Raw genomic sequence first — 23481 nt, 5'->3', positions numbered from 1 at the left:
ACTCTTTGGCACTAGTCTCACCACTATTCAGCTGTTTGGTTAATGCTGTACACCCAACATGACCTGGCTGTTTCACTTACTAGCTGTCACATCTCGCGAGGTGGATGTAATTGCCCTTGTGCGGCTTCTGTTTATTCGTGCGTAGTTGCTGGAAAACACGTCGTACCTATGAAATACGTTTAGTGCTACGGTCGCTAGTCTATTTCCTTAAAGGTAGCCAGCGTCGTCTGATGTTCCCAGCTTTATGGAACGTGGTTATTCCCGCTCCAGTCTGTGAAGTCATGTGCATCGCTGGAGACAATTGCTCAATACGCACTGCAGTTGCATGCATATCATACACGAATGACTTCTGCATTAGAGACTGGCTTTACTGATATCAACTACACGCTGGAGTCATCAGCATTTACAGCTAGTAAGCGTAATACTAGGGCAAAAATGGTCTGTTGCATGTCGCAACCCATGTGGCACAACTTACACATTTAATTAAATTATTTCAGTCATGCAATAAACGCACTTTCACATCAAAGAATTAAAAAAAAATCATCGCTCGTTCAGTTTCTCATTGTTTCAACATATCATACTATCATATACTAATTAGCAAAGTATACAGCGCAGAACTGGTTCACAATCCCTGACACAGTTAATCGTATAAAAGACAACATTCACATGTCTACACTACCAAACACTGAACTAAAAAAGCCGTGGAAGACCACTGAGGGAAATGGAGACAATGAAACGTGGCGAGCTGCCCAAGCACACGAGTCATGCACAAGTGGGCAGTCTGTTCTAGCTCGGTACCAGTGGCAGTACATGTGATGGCTGCTGCTGTCATATTTTAATGAAAGTTTAAACTTCCATTTCTTCACGTTTTAGTTGATATATTTCTTTTTGTTGGCATTATGTAATCATTAATACTACTATTACTACTATCATTATTACAATGCTAACACAAAACTGTACACACACACAATGCTGACACAAAACTGTACACACACACACACACACACACACACACACACACACACACACACATATATATATATATATATATATATATATATATATATATATATATATATATATGTGTGTGTGTGTGTGTGTGTGTTTAGGTATATATATATATATATATATATATATATATGTGTGTGTGTGTGTGTGTGTGTGTGTGTAAAGCAACAAAACAAAACAAACAAATGACACTTTTTCTTTTTTTTTATCTCAGTCACATCGTTAGAATCCACAGTGTAAGTGTTAGGTGCGAATGCTGATAAGAACAGGGACATCTCCCAAGAAAAGTGTTTCCGGCTTCCAGAAATTACCCTAACTTCTTCTTGTAATGCTGATGTAGTTATTACTGCAGAACTGAGGAACTTAATTGGCTATTGTTGTCCGTGGATATAGCTATGGTGTTTACTTTGCAGATGTCCCTGCGACAGAGCTCGATATGCATCGCAGAAAGTATTATTTTTCTTTGGTATTACGCGCCAGTATCAGGACAGCTATGTTTACAGCGCAGTCTTGAATCTACAGCAACTTAAACAATATTTATTGGTATAAAAAGGGTGAAAATTATTTATAAGTACAGAGACTCTTAGCCAGGCATTAATAACTGATATAAGGAAGGTTAAGATTAGTTTAGGTATTTAGAAATCAATTCCTATCTTTTGGTATTAACTGTAACTGTCAAATTACCTTTGTAACTACAGATGTAATTTTTCGCAACAGTAACCACAGCAAGTATATTTGTTGGTGCATGTAAAATAATAATAAAAAAAAATGCTGAAATACTCCAACCCATGTTATTTAGAATGCTCTTTCAGCCACACCTTGGCCACGATTACAGTCACGTTGCTGTTGTAAAATTAACTCACAAGAAGTTTGAAACGAGTTTTTGTCAACCGATCCGTGATGCCTCACAAACAGTGTAGTACGCGGTAATGTTACTGTACATAAATTTTGTGTAGATGTATGAGCACAGCGTTTCAGTACAGACAGACTTAGATTAAGGCGAGGAAACTGCCTGGCACACGTTGGCCCCCACGTAGCCGCCATCTTGCCGTCCTTGTACCCATGTGGCGCTGCCGCCGAATGCTACCAAGCGCTTCAGCACTGGAGCAGAAACGCGCCCCATTTTCTCGGGTGCTTTGGTCCATAGCTGGGTAACTGACACAGTCGTGCAGTCGCAAGAGGTGCGCTGCCAGTTTGTTTACATAGGCCACCAACAAAAACTACGTCCTAATTGAGCAATTTCTAAGCTTCTGCTACAAAGATACGTCATCAGTGAACAACCTCCATAAAGGCTTTTAACAGCACTTTTCGTTGAAGAACTAAAACTGAAAAATTACGTTGTGAATCTGTCTAAGCATGTCAAGAATTCTGCACCTAACGTCTACAAATACGTTAAATGGTATTTATTATCATACAATACATATAATACATACTTCTAATAAACTGACTACATATGGAACACTACTCCTGAAAAAAATAATCTTAAGCCACTATCGCACCCACGATATATATTTTACTCTCACTACTATATACATGAAATCTATGACTCCAGTTTGAAATTTTGCTGGCGTAATGAAATTTCCAAGAAGTTTCGGGATCGCAGATGGATGACACCGATGTCACAATACCTCGATCGACAACCATTGAGCCGTCTTCAGATCAGTGTTGACAAAACATTCACCTGAAGATGGCTGACTGGTTGTCAGCCGAAACGTCATGGCCGGAAGTCTATATTATCCAGCTGCAATACCGAAACTTCATGGAATGAAGCACTAAGTTTGCTTAAATCTACTGCGACTTCTAACAGTGTCACACCATCTACATGTTCGAATTCACTACGTAAACCTGTAACCTATTATCAGACTATAAACTAAAAGCTTTATGTAGCTCTTGTCATAATGTCATAATGTACTGCTTAGCCTAGAAGTTACCTGTGACAGAGCTCCCAAAATTTTACTAAATTTGCTACGAAGCTGCCTTGATCGGTTCCTTCTAATAAGCTGACTACGTATGCAACACTGCTACCAAAAAAATTATTTTCAAGCCATTAGAAGTGTATGTCTATTATACAGACGACACACCCTTCATTCTCAATAATATCTCACATGAAACGCTTGTTAGACTGTTGAAATTTTCACTGCATGAAGTTTTGTGATTACAGGAAAATTACGTCCATTTCTTACCACGATATTTTGGTTGACAATCATTCAGCCATCTTGAGATCAGTGTCGACATAAACATGTCGACATAAACACTCACCTGAGAATGGCTGAATGGATGTCAGCTGGAATATCGTAGCAAGACATCGACGTAAGCTGGATGCAATCCTGAAACATCATGAAATAAAGCACTAAGTTTGCTGCAGTTTACGACAACTTCACACTATCCCAGTGCTCGAATTCACTACGTAAATCTATAACGTTTTTGTACACTACAAAGTAAAAACCTTATATAGCTCTTGTCAGCCTACCAAGCAGCTCTTATACAGCTTCCTATATGTTACTAAATACGCTACGAACAATACCTTTATCGGTTCCTTCTAATAAGCTGCTACACAAGGAGCACTACATCAAAAAAGCTATTAGAAGTGAACGTGTATGATACACACGATACACAGTTCACTCCCAGTACTAAATTACATGAACCCCATATTTCCACGTTGAAATTTTCCTAGCGTAATGAAAATTCCTTGAAGTGTTTGGATTGCAGGCGGATAGAACTTCCTATACTTTACTAAATATGCTACGAAGCCTATCGTGGTCTGCTTCTCCTAATAAGCTGACTACGTATGGAACACTACTCCAAAAAAAATAACTTTTAAGCCATTACAAATATACATACTCATTTCATTTTGAGTACTATGTTACACGAAATACTTATGAGACTCTTTAAATTTTCATGGTGAAAAGAGTATTCCGTGACCCTTTGGAACTGCAGGAGGATGATGTCGACTTCTTGCCATAATGTTTCAGCCGGCAACCATTCAGCCATCTTCAGGTGAGTGTTGCCAAACGACACAGCTGAAGATAGCTGATCAGATGTCCGCCGAAACATCGTGGCAAGAAGTCGACTTTATCCGGCTGAAATCCAGAAACATCATGAAATGAAGCACCAAGTTTGTTTGTTCCGACTTCTAAAAGTCACACATTATATTAGTGCTCGCATTCGCTAAGTAGAAATGTAACTTTTTTCGTATACCATAAAGTAAACATCTCACGCAGCTTATGTCTTAAGTTCAGCTTACCCTACCATAGTTTTGATAGAGCTTTCTACAGTTTACTAAACACGATATGATACACGCATTCGGTAATTTCCTCCTAATAAGCTGACAACATTTGGAACAGTGCTCCCAAAAAAGAAAATTTCATCCGTTAGAAGTGCACACATATCACACCCACGATATATGTTTAATTCCCAGTACTAATTTACATGAAACCCATATGTACATCTTGAAATTTTCGTGACCTAAAGAGTATTCTATGACGTTTCTAGAATGCAGGTGGATGAAGTAGACTCTTTCCACGATATTTCGTTTGGCAACCATTCACCACTGGCAAAACACCCACCCGAAGATGGCTGAATGTTTGTCACCCGAAATACCGTGTCGTGAAGTCGATGTTACCTGACTGCACTCCTGAAACATCCCGGAATGAAGCACTAAGTTAGCTAAAATCTATTTTGACTTCTGAAAGTGCCACATCATTTCAGTGCTCGAATACACTACATAAAGCTGTAATCCTTTAGTAGACTAGAAAGTAAAAACCTGATGTAGCTCTTGTCATAATGTACAGTTTGGCCTACCAGTGATCTCTGACAGAGCATCCTACATTTTGCTAAATATGCTACGAAGGGTGCCTTGATTGGTTTCTTCTAATAAGCTGACTACGTAGGGAACACCGTTACGAAAAAACAAATTTTAAGCCATTAGAAGAGTATGTGTGTCACACCGACGATACACTCTTCATTATCAATATTATGTTACATGAACCCGTTGAACGAGTCTTGAACATTTCGGAGTGTGAACAGTATTGGCTGTAATCCCGAAACATCATAGAATGGCGTACTAAGTTAGTTAGAATCTACTCTCACTTCTAAAAATATTACATCATCTCACAGCACGAATTAACTACTTGAATCTGTAACGTTTTCGTAGGCTACAGAATAAAAACCTTATATAAATTTTGCCATAATGTACAGCTTAGTCTACCAGTGAGCTCTGATTGAGCTTCCTACTAAATATGCTACGAAGCCTATCTTCACCGGTTCCTTCTAATAAGCTGACTACATATGGAACATTACTCCCAAAAATAATTTTTGTCATTGGCATTGTTTTTGCATAACACCCACGATACACACTTCATTGTCAGTACTAAGTTAGATGAATTTCTTATGACAGTCTCGAAATTTACAACGTGTAAACAGCATCCCATGGAGTTTCGTGATTTCAGGTGGATGATGCCGGTGTTACAACATTTCTGCTGGCAACCATTTGGCCATCCTCTGGTGAACACTGGAGCTGCATAAATGGTTGTCAGCCGAAATATAGTGGCAACAAGTCGACGTTTTCCAGCTGCAATCCCGAAACTTCATGCAATGAAGAAATAAGTGTGCTAAAATCTACTCCGACTTTTGTAAGCGGCGCACCTTCTCAGTGCAACTAGGGAATTTTGTAGACTACAAAGTAAAAACCTCATTTATTTCTTGTAACAATGTACAATTTGACCTACAGTTAGCTCTGACGGAGCTTCCTGCTATTTACAAAATATGCTACAATAGCCTGCCCTGACTGGTTCCTACGCGGTTGTACAAAGTGCGAAGAAGCGGTGCTTCTTGCGCCCACTTCACCGGATTTCACGAGAGATGCCTCAGCGGAGACAGAATTTGGACCTCGAAACCGGAACACAATCAATTCAAGGCGACCTCTTTTTCGTTAAGCGTTAGTGCTCAAATCGTGCTACAACACACCCCTCGGCGGTTTTTAGCAGTTGGCGCCACTGAGCTGCTTTCTGTCTACGTTAGCAAAATTGCAGCAAAGTAGACGCCACTGGAAAGGACATTTACCAATGAATGTTATGTCCATGAGTGGACAGATAGTGGGAAAGGAAATTTTGCGGAATTAAAGTGATGATGCAAGTAGCTAAAGACAGAGAGTGGTGGTGGTGGTAAGGGGGGGGGGGGGGGGGGAGAGAGAGAGATACATCTGAGAGGAAACGTCTCTTCCCTCCTTGTCTTCAAGAGGCTTTGTTCCATATCTAGTATCAAGGTATGAGATAATTAATTTTAAGACAGATCAAAATGGTATCAAAAACTATAAATTTTATTTACTAGTGGATGAAACTTTGACGGTCGGTGTTTATTTCTAATGCTATCTCGTTGCCGCACATAGTTGAGAAACGCCGGTGCGTTTGAGAAGAAGGTGACTGGAAAACTTAAGATGTGAAATATAGGACAACACGGAAATTCCAAAATTTCTGTAGTGCAGAAAGTTATACATTGATGTAATTGAGTGTAAGCCAGTTTTATTTTCAGATATATTCAGAACAAATAATAATATTAATAATAATAATAATAATCTGGGCCGAAATAAGAGAGTACACTAAAAAAAGTTTTACTTCCACGATTTTCAGGGTTTCCTACGCTTGCTCCTCAACTTTTGAGCAACTTCTGTTAGTTGTGATCACTGTTGCTGTAAAAATACACACATCACGAAAGGGGCCACTTACACGTAAAATGATGATAAACAGTGCTTTGAAACACATCTCTCGTTAAAATAAAATTGACGCCTTTTGGCTGGTATCAAAAGTGTTTATTAAAATGTAAAGTATCGAGGGTGAAGGACTGGAACGCTGGAGGAGAAGTTAGTGAGTGAAGAGGGCGAAAAAAGCTGTAGCAGAGCAATGGGAAATAGCAAATGGCTAATGCATAGCAAATGGCTAATAGATCTGAACAGAGTGAATTCACAAAAGTCTAGAGAGTCTGATATAGAGACACGATAAGTTCTCTATCGCTGGGCGTTTGGTTGCTGTTAAAGCAGTAGGGAGATCAGCAAAATAATCTAGAGGGACTGCCTCCTACTGACACTTACAATCTCGCCGACACCTGCAGTAACTATGCCACTAGCCCAGTAGTGTCCGATCCAGCAGGAAGAATAGGTTTGTGCGATGCTGTCGTAAAAAAAAGTAGTGTCTCCACTCGCATCTCTGGTTCGATTCTGCTTCAGGTACTGTCATATGGAGTGTAAAACAGCAATTCGTGTTGGGCTGTATTCCCACAAACGCTGTTCGCTTAAAAAAATTGCTACATTCTACTTTAAAATAATGTCCACATTGGGACAGGGCGGGAGCGAGTCATGGAAGGTCGCCCAGCTGTGAAATGCAGAAGTGAAACAGTCAGCAAAGCAACTGCCCAGCTGCGTAGAGCTAGACTACTGTGCTGGAGAAGGACCGGGTCGATACGAGGCAGTTCTAGTCAGCTGGTCCCAGCTTGGGGTTCGCAGCACCTCCCCCAGCATGGTAGTCCCGCACCAGTGCCGACTGAGCTGCTGCTGGAGCCATTTGTGGTCAAGTGTGCTCGTGAGGATTTGTCTGTAGTATTTCGCGTACTGCTATGGATTTGGTAAGTCGTGCTCAGGCTGTGTCGCAGAGCAGACGCCATTTGGGGTGCACTGTGTGCAACTGGAGAGTTTTCTGTTACGACTCGAGCCAGTTGTGAATGGAGTGAGTCGGTGGAACAAAGACTTTCGTGTAAAGCGCGCAAGCGAGGAACTGTATACTTGCGTCTATTGTGATCAGGGTGAGTTACGGATCTGTAGCCATTTTTGAACAATAATCATTTGAGGAAACCGTGGTGCAGTCATTAATGGAGTTAGCTAAAGACCCGAAGAGGTTTGGGATGAAGTGCCCAACTGTCGACATCTTCCCAAAAAGGCATTCGACTGCCAATCGGGATCAGGGTGAGGTGCAGATCTTACAAATCAGTGTGTGGTGGGAAGAGAACCTAGTACAACTTGAGCCAATCATAGAGGAAATGGGTAGAAGAGTCGAAGAAACTTGGGATGCAGTGTGCCAATCAGGACCTGTATGTCACCTCAGCGCTGGTGGACCAGTTTTTTTTTTTTTTATATGGGCGGTTGTGGGTCTGAAGCCATTTGGGAGACGATGTGCATGTGAGGATCTATTGGAACAAGTCCAGCCGGTCATGATTGGACTGAGTCAAAATTCTATACCGATGTAAGGTATACAGGATGTTTGACTTGTTACTTTGATCAGCTCTGACTGGAGTGAACAGATTGTTGGAAGCCAATCGAAATGTGCTGCACATTTGAAATATTGTGTGTAGCATATTCATATCCTGGCGCAACTTGTACCAGTGGTGATCAGAACTTAATGATGATGGCCTGGTCACCGTAATGAGACTATCTTGGAGGTCGTTTTCCACGTGGCATGTGATTTAATTAGTCTCAAAGTCCATCTCAGCGATATGAGATTGTCTGGCCACAGCAGAATGATATGCGACCACATGATGTCTATGAATCCATGTGGCAAGACTCACAGGAACCACTCAGCCGTAAGATCGAGATTCGAGTGCTTGCCTGCAGGACAGAGTTGAGACGCGCTTCCGGTAATATACAGCCTGTAAGGTTCTGCTCGGAGCAGTATTTACTGATGTATGTGGAGGACAAGATGGCAGTCACTAACCAGACTAAAACACTTCAAAATTTACTTTGTATTAGATTGGTGGAATGGTGGCATGATAAGTCATGTCAGGGTGGACAGTGTCGGCAAGAGGGACGTCAGCATATTAAAAAATAGCTACAGGTGATGTTCTAAATCAATGTGTACAGTCACTTTGGGTTAGTGTTTGTGGTGCACTATTAGGCTTTTTTGGCATACTTTTCTCATGAAATTAATTTCATCACTAATGAGATCCTTCTGGAAAATCACCAAGGAATAGTAAGATTGACACATCAGGAGGAGGCTGTCATGGGGCTGATAACCTATGAGGATTTCGTCCGTGCGATAATATTGCCTTGTATCTAATGAACGATATCATCACACAAACGAAAAATTTGAATTGGCAGCCGATATGTCAGTTAGCTTCTCCATATCTGTAACATACATAGGGGCAAAAAGACAAATGATGATGAGAAAGAGGACATAGCCGGGAAATGGGGGCTGGAGGATCAATAGCCTTGGAGTTTATAGTGGCAGCCTCCATTTATCACATAATCTCGGTATTACTGTCGCTTAGTGATTAAGTTAAAACTCGGCGTTTCGAAGATAATCATTATCTTCATCATCAGGAGTTGGTAACCTATCGGGACCAATGTGTACCTCCCATTTGGGTGTGCCTCACCAAATATAACTAATGGTGGCGGTAATCATTGTGGAAGTGAACTCATGAACTAAGGATGGAGCGTTCCCATGGAGCCCAAAATTAGAGAATTTGTCTTGAAAGTGATGTGGCGGTGCTGTGGACTACCTCCATTCACAATCTGGCCTGTAGTTACCGTTTAGGCTTGGGAAGGAGGGCACTGGGTGATTATGGGGGGTGAGGGGCTGTTTTCTGTTCACTGTCCATTTGATGCACTTGGGCATATCCAGTCACAGATTACAGCAATCCTAGACCACAGAATAATATTGGTCCACGTGTTCCCACTATTTCTGTCGATCAGCGTTTTCGAAAGTTTGAGTTTCAACAATTTTAACCCTAATAATACAATACAATTTTTGTGGTTCTAGAAGTTCTAATTAGAATAATTAACTGTCCAAAATAGTGCCACTGCATGAAAGAGTATGACAGCCAAGGTACACACTTAACAATAGTGCTAAGAGGCAGACTTGGTTAATGAAATTCCAAATGATAACAAAATTACAGTACACACTGCACAATTCACGTCTTTCAGAGCATGAAGAGTATCAAGATTAAAGAGAAGGGTTTGTATTACTGTAGTGAAAATGTCTGAAAGTGTAAATTCACTTTGGGTTCATGTCTGTCATAAGAAGAACAAATAAAATAAATGATCGCTCTGTCTTTGAGGTGATCAGACAGTGAAAAGCGCTAGCTCGTATTTTTTTTTTTTTCTTTTTGTGGGGAAGGGGGGAGGGGGGTAGCGGTTTCGATGTGAGAGGTGTATTGGTTTAAGGAGGCTGAGTTTCTGATGGGTATGGAGGCAGGCAGCAGAAGTGATTTGCTGTGGTTGGTACAGTGGGTGGCCACTGGCTAAGATGATCAGACATAACGGATGTTGGAGGGGACAGGTAGGAGTAGTAAAGTTACTGGAGATCAATGTGTGTTTTCAGCATCGACAGTTGCACCCCTCATATAGTGAACTGGACCTACACTGCAGGCGTGTTAATGTGTTTGTAAGGAATTTAAAGCATAATAGTATCAATATAGAATGTAGTGTAGCTACAATTGTCATTTATGTGGAAAGCAACAACCGACAAGCTCATGAAGATGAGAAAAGTCTGCTGTATCGACGCTCCCTGGAAGAAACGAGCGTGGGCGGGGAATGAGAATATAAATGGCCCTTCTAGCTAACCTACTTATATACACAACTAGCAACTATCATCACTTCCAGGAGCAATAATCTACCTCTGGAGGCCACATGCACATCAGCTTGCAGTGGACTGCTAAATACTATAAATCCTACAGACTACTTCTAAATGTTCAACAGCCACCTACTCTACACATTTGGATCAAGAAGTGAACTCAGCAAAATTGTGGATGGAAGGAGGGTACTATTAGCTGTAAAACTGCAGCCACCAGGAAAGAAGAACATACACGATCTCTGATTAGAGTAAACATACACACACACACACACACACACACAGAAACGAACGTTCACATGCACATGGTTAGTAAACTTTTACTTTTTGTTGTTTTATAGCAAGTGTTCCAGTTGAAGTAAGTTATTCAGAATAAGATATTTACTCTGCAGCGGGGTGTGAGCTGATATGAAACTCCTTGGCAGATTAAAACTGTGTATCGGACCGAGACTCGAACTCGGGACCTCTGCCTTTTGCTGGCAAGTGCTATACCAACTGAGCTACCCGTGCGCGACTCAGAAGTTCTCCTCACAGTTTCTATTCTGCCAGTACCTCGTCTCCTACATTCCACACTTCACAAAAGTTCTTGTGCGAGTCTCGCAGAACTATCACTCCTGGAAGAAAGGATATTGCAGAGACATGGGTTAGTCACAGCCTGGGGGATGTTTCCAGAATGAGATATTCACTCTGCACCTCATGTATGGTAGTTTCCTCAAACACAGGATACGAAACTGTTCTGTAGTAATATAGAGCAGAAGGTATACTGAAAACAGATTGCTTATGTCAAAACCATTTTACCACCTTAGGCTGTTTAAAAACTTTTTTATTTCATTATCACTTGTACAGTGTCAGGTACTTTCCGTGCAAGGTCATTGTCAAAGACTTCAAATACCAAAATACTGCACAGCCACACACGTGTTATCTCAATGGCTGTGAAGAGTAGGTGAGGCTCTGAGTATTTAAACGACTTGATATTGGTCACTGAACAGTATATTTTCAGAAGATGGTACTCTACAGATCGAAAATATTTCAGGAACGTCAAGATTCCCATCAAGAGCTGATGATAAACCTTCTTTATTTAACAACCAGCTTCGATCCACAGACTATTATCAAGTTCGCAGTAGCATATCAGGCGATATAAAATAATTGGCGTCAGACAATAAAATCCATGAATTCGTGACTGTTGCCACATATTAATACAAATTACACCGTCAATTATTAACTTTGTCAAACAGTGCACTCATTTATGCTACATCAGCAATTGACAGTATGTCATAATGCCTCTTTTCCTAGCGTTAATGCTAACTCTTGATGTAGCACGAATGAGTACACTGTCTCACGCGGTGTATTACTGACGATGTAATTCATATTACTGTACAACGACAGCACGAATTAGTGGATGTTATTACCTGATGCCAATGATTCTACTCCGCTTACTACGTCGATGTAAATGTTTTCGTGAATATGATGATAGTGCGTGGGCCGAAGATGGTTGCTAAATAAAGAAATTTTATCAGCAGTTTTTGGAGTTAATCATGACATCCGCCATGCATCAGAGTCAGATGGTAGTGTACAAGTGAACGGTGAAATAGGGGAACATAAACTTCAGATGTTTTAAACTACCAAAGGTGGTAAAAGTGGCTTTAACCTTCAAAACGTTCACTACACCTGTAGACCCAACCACTAGGAAATCAATGGAAATTTGATTCCTGGGCGGGGAAGACGTTACACAATCAGGTATGCTGTTTATATTAGCGATGATGTGACAGCTGGGTACACTCTACACTACAGTGTTGGTCTAGCACACATGTGATTTCAGTAGACAATGTCTCAAATGTGTTATACATTCATCAAACAAACATACTCTTCGTGAAGTAAACAGTCATAAGGACATTACTGCTGACAGCAACGAGATCTCGTGGCCATTATACTTCCAACCGCACTTGTTCTTTGGTGGAGTATTGTCATTCATTCATGAAATTTGAGTGCCCAGCATCCACTATTAATAGAGAGCTTCAAGTGTCTGATATTTGGGTATCTAGCAAATGTTACAGATAGAACTCTAAAAAGTTGTTCTCTAACTGATAAAACGTTTGGCGGAAAAAAAAATTGTGTCGATCTTTCTTTGCGATTATGCAACTTGTAGTTAATGTGAACTCAGATAACATCGTTAGTTTGTTTTTCTGAAATAATTTTTGTTGTGCAGTTGTAAATAAGTCGAAAATGTTTGCCATCGTCATGGACACATTTTATCATGTCAGCAGACACACACACACACACACACACACACACACACACACACACACACACACATGCCCACACACACACACACACACACACACACACACACAGAGTTTGTGTGTGTGTGTGAGAGAGAGTGAGAGAGAGAGAGAGAGGGAAAGAAACATATATACAAATATATATCCCTTGACTGAGTGTAGTTTATTAAGTGACCATGAGTATAAATTGAAAATTTGAGAAGGACAAACAACAGGCGAAAAGAATTATTTTCGTCATACTTAGGAAATAGATTGGGACTGAAAGTTCTTGCAGATTTTCTGGATGATACACTCTCTGCCTTTGGTACAAATGAATGCAGAAAAGCAGATGTATTTTTTAACTATATCCACGAAAACAAACAGCATATCAGTGGCGAAATGGTGGCTGCAGTTGACCAGGTTAACATCACTTCTGATCCACTGGGCAGAGCAGAACCAGCGTGAACAATAAATACAGCACTCGGCTGTGCTACAGAAAACTATCAGTTAGTTTAGAATCTGCTACCTGACACATCAGAACTGGAACCATACTCTGTGACTTTTACCTCATGTGTTGCAAGATGTCACGACATGCCACAGCCCGTTTCAACATATCACAACACGTCTCAACATTTTGCAGTTTTTCACAACACATGCAAACATTTTGGAGTATCTCACAACATGTTCTAATATGTCATGACAAGCTACAACACGTTGCAATATGTCATAACATTTTTCAAGACTAAAATAATCCACTTGAATCTTTCATGATGTTTGTATCACAACCTGTGCTGTGGCAATGTCACATGCAGTGACTGTAACAGACCATTGTTAAGCTGCAAATTCACTTTCAATAACAACAAAGTGGGGTGATGTCTTCTGAACGAGAAATCTGAATTCTTGCTCAGATTCAAATCATTTTGTAATCAATAAGATAAATAGTCACAAAGCTTAAACTTAGCCGACTTGTGTTACAGGTAACATCTCAGTGAGCTAATGTCGTTTGCAGAACTGTCGAGAATCACACGGATGTGGTCTCTCACTTCACTGATGCTTACACTACACACTACAATAGCTGCCTTGATTTATTGAGATAAATGTAACTAACAGACACACGCACACACAGACAAATCTACACACTTTCCTGAGATGTATCCACCAGTGGTTCTAAGTGCATAAAACTGGAGTATTTAAGCTTCGTTAGCAAATCGGCAATTCTACTCTCACTAAACAGCATACGACATACTAAATAATTCAGCCTTATGGCACGGTCTGCCAAAAAAACTGTTGATATATGCACCCACAAGTATACAAGTTACGAGTGAGATTAGCACTAAAAGTAGAAAACTAAGCACTCTACACCTATCAGCTCTGATTCTGAAGACAGCGCCACAGGGAAGGACAAGATGGCGGCTCTAGGCTCCATGACGTAACAGTTAACTGCTGACATGTTCGTAGAGGAAGTTTCTCTTTTGTCAGTCTTCTGCTGGTCGAATATCCGAGTCTTTCAGTTTCTAAGTGAAAATTCGAGAGCTGAAGTAGTCACACTTCATGTAAAATTACATGAAAATTTTCGAGAAGCGTCGATTTTCTGTTGTTATTTTCGGTATTTTAGTACACAGTGTGTCGTTCGAGAAGTAGCATGCTTATCTTTCTGAACGATTTTGTTGTAGCGACGTCTTTATGTGGGATCGGTCATTGTCACAGTGCAGCTATATGATGAGGATACGATAACTGATGTCGCACACAACTCTGATTCGAACAATTTTTTTCCATGGCGAGGAAACCTCCCTCATTTACATAGCTCTTATTTTGTTTCATTTGAAATAATGTGATATATGCTTTTCAGTCAGTGCAAGAAATCAACAAACAACGTTTGTATACTTAACAACGGTCTGTGTGTGAATCATACAACCCACGTAATTTCATCCTTATCCCCTGGAGGCAGTAGTCTACTTTCTATAATTTTTGGTTTTTATTTTTAATTTTTTTAGTTTGTACATCTTATTCTGCAACATAAGAACTGTGCTTGCTACTCCTGCGGTATTGATTTTGTAAGCTGAAAAGCAGGTAATTTTTAATGCCGTTTTATCAACACAGAACACTTTTCGGGAAGTGTAAAGTAAGTCATTTCTTACGCCGACTAACAGCAGCTTAGCTGATGTAGGTCTAATATTTCTAAATTTTTGTTTTGAGCTAGACGATTGTTTAAACATAACAACTATTTAAGTGCTTGCAGCAAATGTGTGAATTTTACTACTTTAAACTCTAACTTTTTCAAATTTTTGTGGTGAATTGATAAACTGTCAGCATTATAGGTACCCGAGGAGGTCCTGTCAGACATCACATGCACGATACGAAACACGATTCCAAATCATCCAACGTACTAATCCTATAAAATAACTTTTGCAGAGACATTATTAAAATGTGAAACGATTAAATACAATTCCAGTGTCAGACTTTGCATTATAAATTGTCTACGACATTGCCATAAACTTCAGATTGCGATGAAAACAGACATAGCTGAGAAAAGGTTCTAAACAACGCAAAACAACTTACTATCTAATATTCAGGTAGATACATTCTGTGTATTCAGTGTGAATTTATTACCAGTACCTTAAACTAATTGCTCAAAAACTACAAATAAGCTGTAAAAGTCTCAGCCGTTTATCATCCTAAATTGACAAGAACGACTATTTTCTCTTCTAATTCAATACTCTAATATTACTATTTTTCCTATATTTTACCTACGTCTGTCGTATACGAGATATAACTTTCAACAAGCACAGCAACGAACAACCACTATATTTTAATAAGCTTGAGCTGACTTCATTTAGATAATGTCTAAATTGTTTGCAAATCCCATTTAAGTGTCATCAAGGAAAACTACGCACCCGAGCTAACCTTATCTGAGTATGTGGTATATTTCTAAGAAAACTATTGCCCACTAAATATTCTTGGGGCGTAAAGAGCTACATTTATTTTTTAATGTTTTTGACCCCTTATAACTGTATCCTTGTATGCCGTTAGTTACTTGTCAAAACTTAGTTCCAAATTGGGCCGAAAAACAGCACATTTGTGATGTAATTTTCTCGCCCGCTAACAAAGTGAAACATATTTGAGCATACTCAATACATCGTACTATTTTTAACATTTCTCAGCTAAACCTAAAAAATCATTTTTAACGGACGTGGAGGACTCTGTGAAGTTCGCCCAAGTAGTAATGATGATTGTCATTATAAATTGACACAAAATGTGTTATTTGTGAAATAGGTTATTGTTGAAAACTTATCAATATTTAATTGGGTCTAGCTAGAAAAACTGTGCTCTTTCACAAAAAAAGAAAAAAAACTGCAACGGAACTGGAGGTTTCGCTTGCCGCAACTGCGTGTACCGAGGATTTAAAATCGAGGAAAGAGGCAAAGTAATTCTTTGGCAGAGCAACCTACTAGAGAGTAAACACTAGGGATGCTTCTGATTGTGGCAAATTAGAGTCGTTTTTCTTGTTCTCTCTAATTCGTAACTGGAAAATCGTCTTAAGGAGGGAGCAAAGTTTTGGGACAACCAGCACACAAATGTTGCTACTTTGTAATGTGTGATGCTCTGACCATGTTTCCTTTAATGTGCCACGGTGAGGATACAAGAGACTCGAACATCGGCCTGCAATCGCCCCTTTCACCTGCAACTGACGTGTGCTGCATTTGGGTGCTTGGAAAAATGTTTCGTGCACGTTTTGTATATAGCTACAGCGGAAATTAATGGTAACAGCTTGCAGTTTTTCACGTAGAGCAAACTTTTGAAGTGAGATTCTCGGTCAACAGGTTTTCGCCAAGGAAGCGCTGGAAAGTTTCCATTAGGAACGTGAGAATATCTGCACACGTGGAATCCACAGCAGTCATCCTATTTTCGACATTATTGCAGCCTACAAGGTTCGCACAGTTGCGGCCAGTATTGGGAGCTGAGAGACAATCAAATGAGTATAAGGGGATTCTTCACTGCTCCAAGTGACACACGCCTGTAGCTGTCCCCTTCATGTGGTCCTCTAGATTTGCACATTGTTGTTTAACGCTTCTCTACAGCACTGTTGTGTCAGGGCAGGGATGGCACAGAAGTGGCGATGCTGATGCCAAACTCGTACATACTGACGTGTCAGTGTTGAAAACAACATCGAGCATTTTGAAGTCGAAGTTTTTACCCGGCCCTGTTTCGCCAGGTTAGGGAAGCTGCAACAGAGTGCGTCTTTAGTGATGCAGCGCGTCTACGCAGTCCCCAGTACAGAGATGTGGTAACGCATCTCTAGGTGGTCACTGAAATGGAAATGAGCGTACGGCGTCAGTGGCCGTGAGTTCCCAGTCGGTAAGTGCAGGTTTTATTGAGTGCGACGCCAAATTGGGCGACTTGTGAGACGACAATGGGGATGAAATCATGATGAGGACATCGCAACACCCTGTCCCTGATGGGAGAAAATCACCGGCCACAGCCGGGAATCGAACCCGGGCCCCCGTGCGTGGCTATGACCATTCAGCTATTGGGGCGGTCTGGTCACTGAAAGTGAGCGTCCTCCAACTGTGTCGCACTAGGGTGGCAACGCTTCAAAGAAGGTAAATACATTGGTGCACGAAACGTTGCCTCCAGACTTGAATTGTAAGAAAGTGTACTGCATAGTGTCCAGTGAACCGACGTATCATCCTGATAGGCTAACAATGGTGACAAATCAGTGCGCAACAATAATGCTTTGCGAAAGAACCATTCGAATCACTGAAAAAGACCATTTGCTGTACATTAGCCACTGACCAGCTTCATGGAAGATATTTTGAGCATGATAGTTAATGACTTCACAACACTATCACATACTCTCTCTCTCTCTAGGCACGTACGGAATATATTCTGTCTGGGCCAAACCGTAGTTGGATGATGCTTATTGCATAGCGAGTGTTTCACAGTTACACTTCACAAAGATATGCAAGCAGTATGTGAACGATCAGTCATTATTGTTAGGGAGTTCTCGGGGTTAATCTTTGGAAAGCTGTAACCTTATGACCAGATGACACAGGCTGTTGAAGATTCAAGGGAAATTCATGGAGCCTGTTCTAAGTACTGAGGGAGTTAAACATACATCAACGCACACCACAGCCACCAGATAGTATTCTAGTAGGATTCTGCAACTAGTGTGGATGGCATTTTGTGGGTGTCTACTCTTTCTAGGTTGCTCTGCCAAGAGAGTCTGGTTTCATAATTACTGAAGAGAATGGAATTCTGTTGGTGCAGTTTCTTAATTATACTTTGTCGTCATTAAAAGGCAAATTCGCAGAGTCCTGAACTAGGGAAACAAGGCGTACGCTACTAACAGGTACTATTAACTGGCCAGCTAGCCACTGAGCAGCGATCACAGTGTTGCCAACCCACTGTTAATTGCAGGGGCAGCTAGTGATCAATGCACATCACTATTTGTACTATACGAGCTAATTCCTCCCATTGTTGCTACTGAGTTACATTTAGTTTACAGCACTACACCTGATACTCAACAATTAAATTATACATACACAATAAATTAAATCAATTAGTATGATAGTGTGCAGAAGGGCAATTTTGTCAAATAGTACCATATCGTGTAATGATTACAGTGAAAGTACTATTCATTGGGTGGTCCCTATCTTGTCAATACTACCCAGAAGAAAGTTTCAGTCTCCAGGTTGAATTGTTAATTTGCTTGCACAATAATTCTTCCTGCCTCAGAACTGTACAATGTTCTAGGTGGCGGGGGCTGAGGAATGTCCACAGAAGTAGTGGGGGAAGTATGACAGACAGAGTTGTAGGTCTTGAAGAAAGGAAAACGGAAAAAATAGTGAACAAGGACGTAAACTTCACCAAAAAGTTTTTATATGCCTTTCTGGCACTCGGAGAGGAACGGAAGTGAAAGAATACTAAAACTGGCGAAAGTCTTTAAATACTACAGTCAAGTTAAATAAATAAATACTGAATCAAAGATGCAGTAGATACTCGAGCAGGATGGGTGGAGAATGAACCATTTGTCACTCATGCTTGTAATGTTACCACTTCATCGGAGGCCAGTGGAACCTTGAGAAATACTGAAACAACGGAAGTATTGCACAACAACTGGCAACAGCGCTTGTCGATACAGCAAGCACTGTTGCCAGCTCTGCAACACCCTCCATCTTCTTCTGTTCTTGAAGTTGTCCATGCCCATCATCAACACTGAGAAAGCTATTTTAATTAATCTGTACTGGAAGTAATTAGGGCTGGTCCACCTACCAGAGTTCCACAGTCTCCGCCACAGCTATTGTACAGTTCTGGTGAAGAGGTGTTTCCTAACGACTACAGACATTGAATGTCCCATTGCGGACAGTACCTAACCTACTGACCCAGGACTACTTTAGTTACAACTACTCTTAATGGCTATATAATGCATGTTACATTTACATCTACTATGTACAAATTTACAGTATGTTGCAGCACAGTGTTTAAAATTATTCATACAAACTCTGCAGCACAGCTACTAATAGAATTTTCCTGTCCATCTTAAGAACACTTATTTTATTATTATCACCATAATTATTAATACTATCGTTATTATTTGCACATCACATACATTTGACAGACACGCAGAGAACTGTAGGATTGTTGACTTGTTTAAGTGTGTACTCTAATGTTAGGGGGCAGAACATCATAGTGTCTAGTCTGCTTGCAGGAGGTTGTGGTGGGATTGTTGTAGAGGCGGGACAAACTTTCATCACATCGACGTATCCATTAATGACATAATGGGAAATATTTTCGATCAAAATGTCTGTAGGTCCGATAGTAAACTGCTCACTTGTAGACTCGTAACCTCACAGAAGTGATAAGTTTTAGAAGCAATAGAAGAGTACTCTGTACTCTTCTGATAACATACGATTAATATCTGAAAGCGCATTTCAACCGAAGTCAAAAATAATAAACAGTTATCTTTTTCTTTATATATGTGGTTACATTATTTCACTTGTTCAAAGTCTGCTGATGTAATAAAATAAGAGATATTCTAGCTAATTTACAAAATATTGCACCACGCATTTACTTCGCAATGACCTGTTCTCGGTAGTATGGCCACAGTCACAGCAGGTGGTGGACTAGGTGCTGATGGCGGTTGGTGGTGGTAGGGAGGGAGGGGAGGAAATTCAACCGAGAATGGCGCAGGTTCAGGAGGTGAAGAGTGGACTCAACAGGAAAGATGAAAGGTAATTATCAGGTATCCGGTTCACCACAGTTAAGGACACGTGAGTAATATACTGCATTTTGTCTACATTACTGGGACCCCTCTCTTAATTTCGTGGACTCTCTCTGGAGCTCCTCAATAAGTACTCCACAAATATTGTTTATTCAGTCTGTGATGACAGTCTGTACACATTTTGTGTGATGGCAGTGATTTTTTTTTATTAAGCTATGATGACTTAAATTGATGTGACAGGTGAAACGTGATGCACCGCTCAGTTCCTTCAGTCCATTCAGAGGTTAAGCTCAGTGAAATAATGTCCTGTGGAAAGAAATAAGGAGTTTAATTCAAGACCTGTAACATAAGTAAATGTTCGTCGCAAGCTGACTGAATTTTGAAATGTCTGGATTGTATTGTCTCCCATGAAAATGGCGTCATTGCTTTCTGAGGAGTTTCCAGCTACACAAATTTGGCACCCTGAAACTTGTGTTTCCAATAGGTTTTCCAGTTCGAATAAAGTTCCGAACGTAACGGCTCTAGTGTGGAGCGTATTCACTAATGGCTAGCTTTGAGGTGGGACAGTGTCGTGGGAGACTAGAGGAAAGCAGCAGAGGGGATGCACAGGACATTTGCCCGGGTCACCAGTGTTTGCATCGACATCAGGCGAGCCATGTCTAGGACGGAGGATGTTTTGTGAGTGTCTCACCAGCTGGCGGTGACTTAGCTGATGGTTCTGATGGCATTCGTCCCTGATCCCGAAGGCTGTGGCCCGACGTTGCACCGGTCAACGCTTTGGTTACAGGCGACAGACGACGGTACTGGCTGGGGCTCAACCCAGTATGGGTACAGCTCCACCAGTCAGCTCCAAAACACTGGCGACGACCGTCTTCATTGCAGTGATTTTACTCCCAGGTACCAGAGAGCCCTGGACTGGAAGCTGATCGAAAAGTAGAGCTCAAGCGCTTTGTTGGGAGGGGGATGCCAATCAGACTTTTGACGATCCATATTGAGATAAATTAGTCTCAAGATCTGAAGGAGTTCGCGAGGGCCTGGCCACCTTTGACAGAAGTATGACAAGGAAAGCGATGGAACAAACAACCGAAACCTCGCATACAGCTAATTTTGGGATTGCGGGATGTATGAAGTCAGTACAGCGTTTTAGTTGTTTCTTCAGCTTGCAGGTTAAACTCGTTCGTTGTCCAAAATATTAATTTGAGCGAGAAAGAGGAGCTCTAGAGAGAAAATGAAGGTTTGGTGCCTGCTCAGAGGGCTGTTCCAGTGATCCTTGGAGTTTAGATTGGCGAGGATGGAAAGAAGGTCTCGGCTGTGCGTGATCACTCACTTGATCATTGTGTGCAGTGAGTGTCCTCTAGCATCATATCTACGTGTTTTATATTGCGCTACAATGGTTATACATGAATTTCGCTTTAATTTTGGATGTTTACTTTGTGTGAATGGAAACAAAATGTATTGCAAATGTATGTTATTGTGAGCTGTTGCTATGTCAGTGTTGACTTGCTCATCAAAGTTGCAGTTAAGGGACGTTTGCTAAAACCTGGATTGGAGACGAAAGGGAATGGGAATTTTCGTGATTCAAGGGACGATCAAGGAATAGATGTCTTGGAGGCCACCAAGAGAAAAAGCTCCACTTTATTCAGACACTAATGGACTGGAAACATGTATCTTGGTTGGTATGTTATAAGAGACAGTTCAACGATTACTGTCATTTCTTTGAAAAGAGATGTTAACTGGACACTCTCATGCTGAAAGAAGGAAAGTATTTAGCTGACTGATTCTTCATAGGTTGATTAATATTTGTGAGATGTATAAGGTCAGGGCTGGAACAGTGATGTTCTGTATAGTATTCCTGTCAATATCTGCATTGTTTTAGAGAGTTTGGGTGATGGTCAACTAAACAGTGTTTGGTCTCTGAAGCTGAGGATCGTCACTTTTCACCTCTGAGAGAATCGTAATGGCATACCAGAAGGAAAGATTAGCAGGTGAACTCAAAGCTAGAGATGGTCCCACGCGACAGTACAGCAGCAGAGATGGCTACGTGTTTGATTGCCTCTTACCAGTGTGGCACCATTAGGATTCAGCTACACTGTGAGGCTCAACACACTTATCTCGAGCAGTGGCTGTTGAGAAAGCTCGTTTTATGGTCAGCTTCAGCAATAATGCTACCAGTTGAATAGCTGCTGACCTCCAATATGCTGGTCCAGAGATGATTTGACAAACAGCATCGAACATCTCTCGCTGACCTTCTCGGACGTATCGATGTGGTCAAAAGGTGTTGGTACTGGTAAAGGGTTCGGGAGGAATCTGTTTGTCCGAAAAGGTGATTGGGGATCGTGGCACTTTAGTTAGCGAAAGCAGTGTTGGTACAACCACCCTGTGAAACTTAGTCGAGCACCTTTACCATGATCTTGAGGCAGTCGTGCGGCTGCGGCGTGTGGAAAACGACCTCACCAGTGTCCTCGGCGGTGTAGTCGCAGTAGCGAACCTGGCACGCCGTCTGCAGACCCAGGGACTCTGCCACCCGCTGCGAGAAGAGGCCTGTGGCGTCCTCCTTCAGCAGCTGCTGGAACACCACACCTGACAGCACTCTCTGGCTCACAACCAAAAGTACCCTGATGTCACCGTAACAAATCATCCCATTGTGAATAAATGGGCAACAAAGTTTATCGATATTTGGATTCAGAGTAACCGAAAATGGACCAACATAGTGTGTACATGAATGCCACGATGACTACAATCTGTTGTTAACACCTTTCATGTTGCTTGAAAAAATTTGGGACGTCCGCTGTTATACAGGGTGTTGCAAATAAGGTACGGCCAAACTTTCAGGAAACATTCCTCACATACAAAGAAAGAAAATATGTTATGTGGGCATGAGTCCGGAAACGCTTAAATTCCATTTAAGTAGTTCTATACAAATCACATTAATCATGGAATGGAATCCCACAGCAACAGAACGTACCAGCGTGACTTTAAATACTTTGTTACAGTAAACGTTCAAAGTGTCCTCCGTTAGCGAGGATATATGCATCCACCCTCCATCGTGTGGAATGCGCTGATGCAGCTCTGGAGAATGGCTTATTGTATCACAGCCGTCCACAATACGAGCACGAAGAATCTCTACATTTGGTACCGGGGTTGCGTAGACAAGAGCTTTCAGATGCCCCCATAAATGAAAGTCAAGAGGGTTGAGGTCAGGAGAGCGTGGAGGCCATGGAATTGGTCCGCCTCTACCAATCCATCGGTCACCGAATCTGTTGTTGAGAAGCGTACGAACACTTCGACTGAAATGTGCAGGAGCTCCATCGTGCATGAACCACATGTTGTGTCGTACTTGTAAAGGCACATGTTCTAGCGTAGGTGGAAGAACATGGGGCCCAATCAAGACATCACCAACAATGCCTGCCCAAACGTTCACAGAAAATTTGTGCTGATGACG

At 41.2% G+C, this 23481-nt stretch overlaps 1 protein-coding gene across 2 annotated transcripts in view; it reads right to left on the bottom strand.

Annotated features, from left to right (window-relative positions):
- Nucleotides 1–1155: 1155 nt before the first annotated feature.
- Nucleotides 1156–23481, bottom strand: part of LOC126291913 (arylalkylamine N-acetyltransferase 1) — a 381277-nt gene continuing 358951 nt past the window's right edge. For both annotated transcript variants that reach the window (XM_049985647.1, XM_049985648.1), the window contains one exon: nucleotides 1156–22602. In XM_049985647.1, the coding sequence (XP_049841604.1) occupies nucleotides 22426–22602 (177 nt within the window). In that variant the 3' untranslated portion in view covers nucleotides 1156–22425. The remainder of the gene's footprint in view (nucleotides 22603–23481) is intronic.

Source organism: Schistocerca gregaria, chromosome 9 (assembly GCF_023897955.1).
Source record: "Schistocerca gregaria isolate iqSchGreg1 chromosome 9, iqSchGreg1.2, whole genome shotgun sequence".
Classification (NCBI taxonomy): domain Eukaryota; kingdom Metazoa; phylum Arthropoda; class Insecta; order Orthoptera; family Acrididae; genus Schistocerca; species Schistocerca gregaria.
The sequence above is the reverse complement of the archived record's forward strand: the minus strand, read 5'-3'. Positions and strand labels throughout refer to the sequence as shown.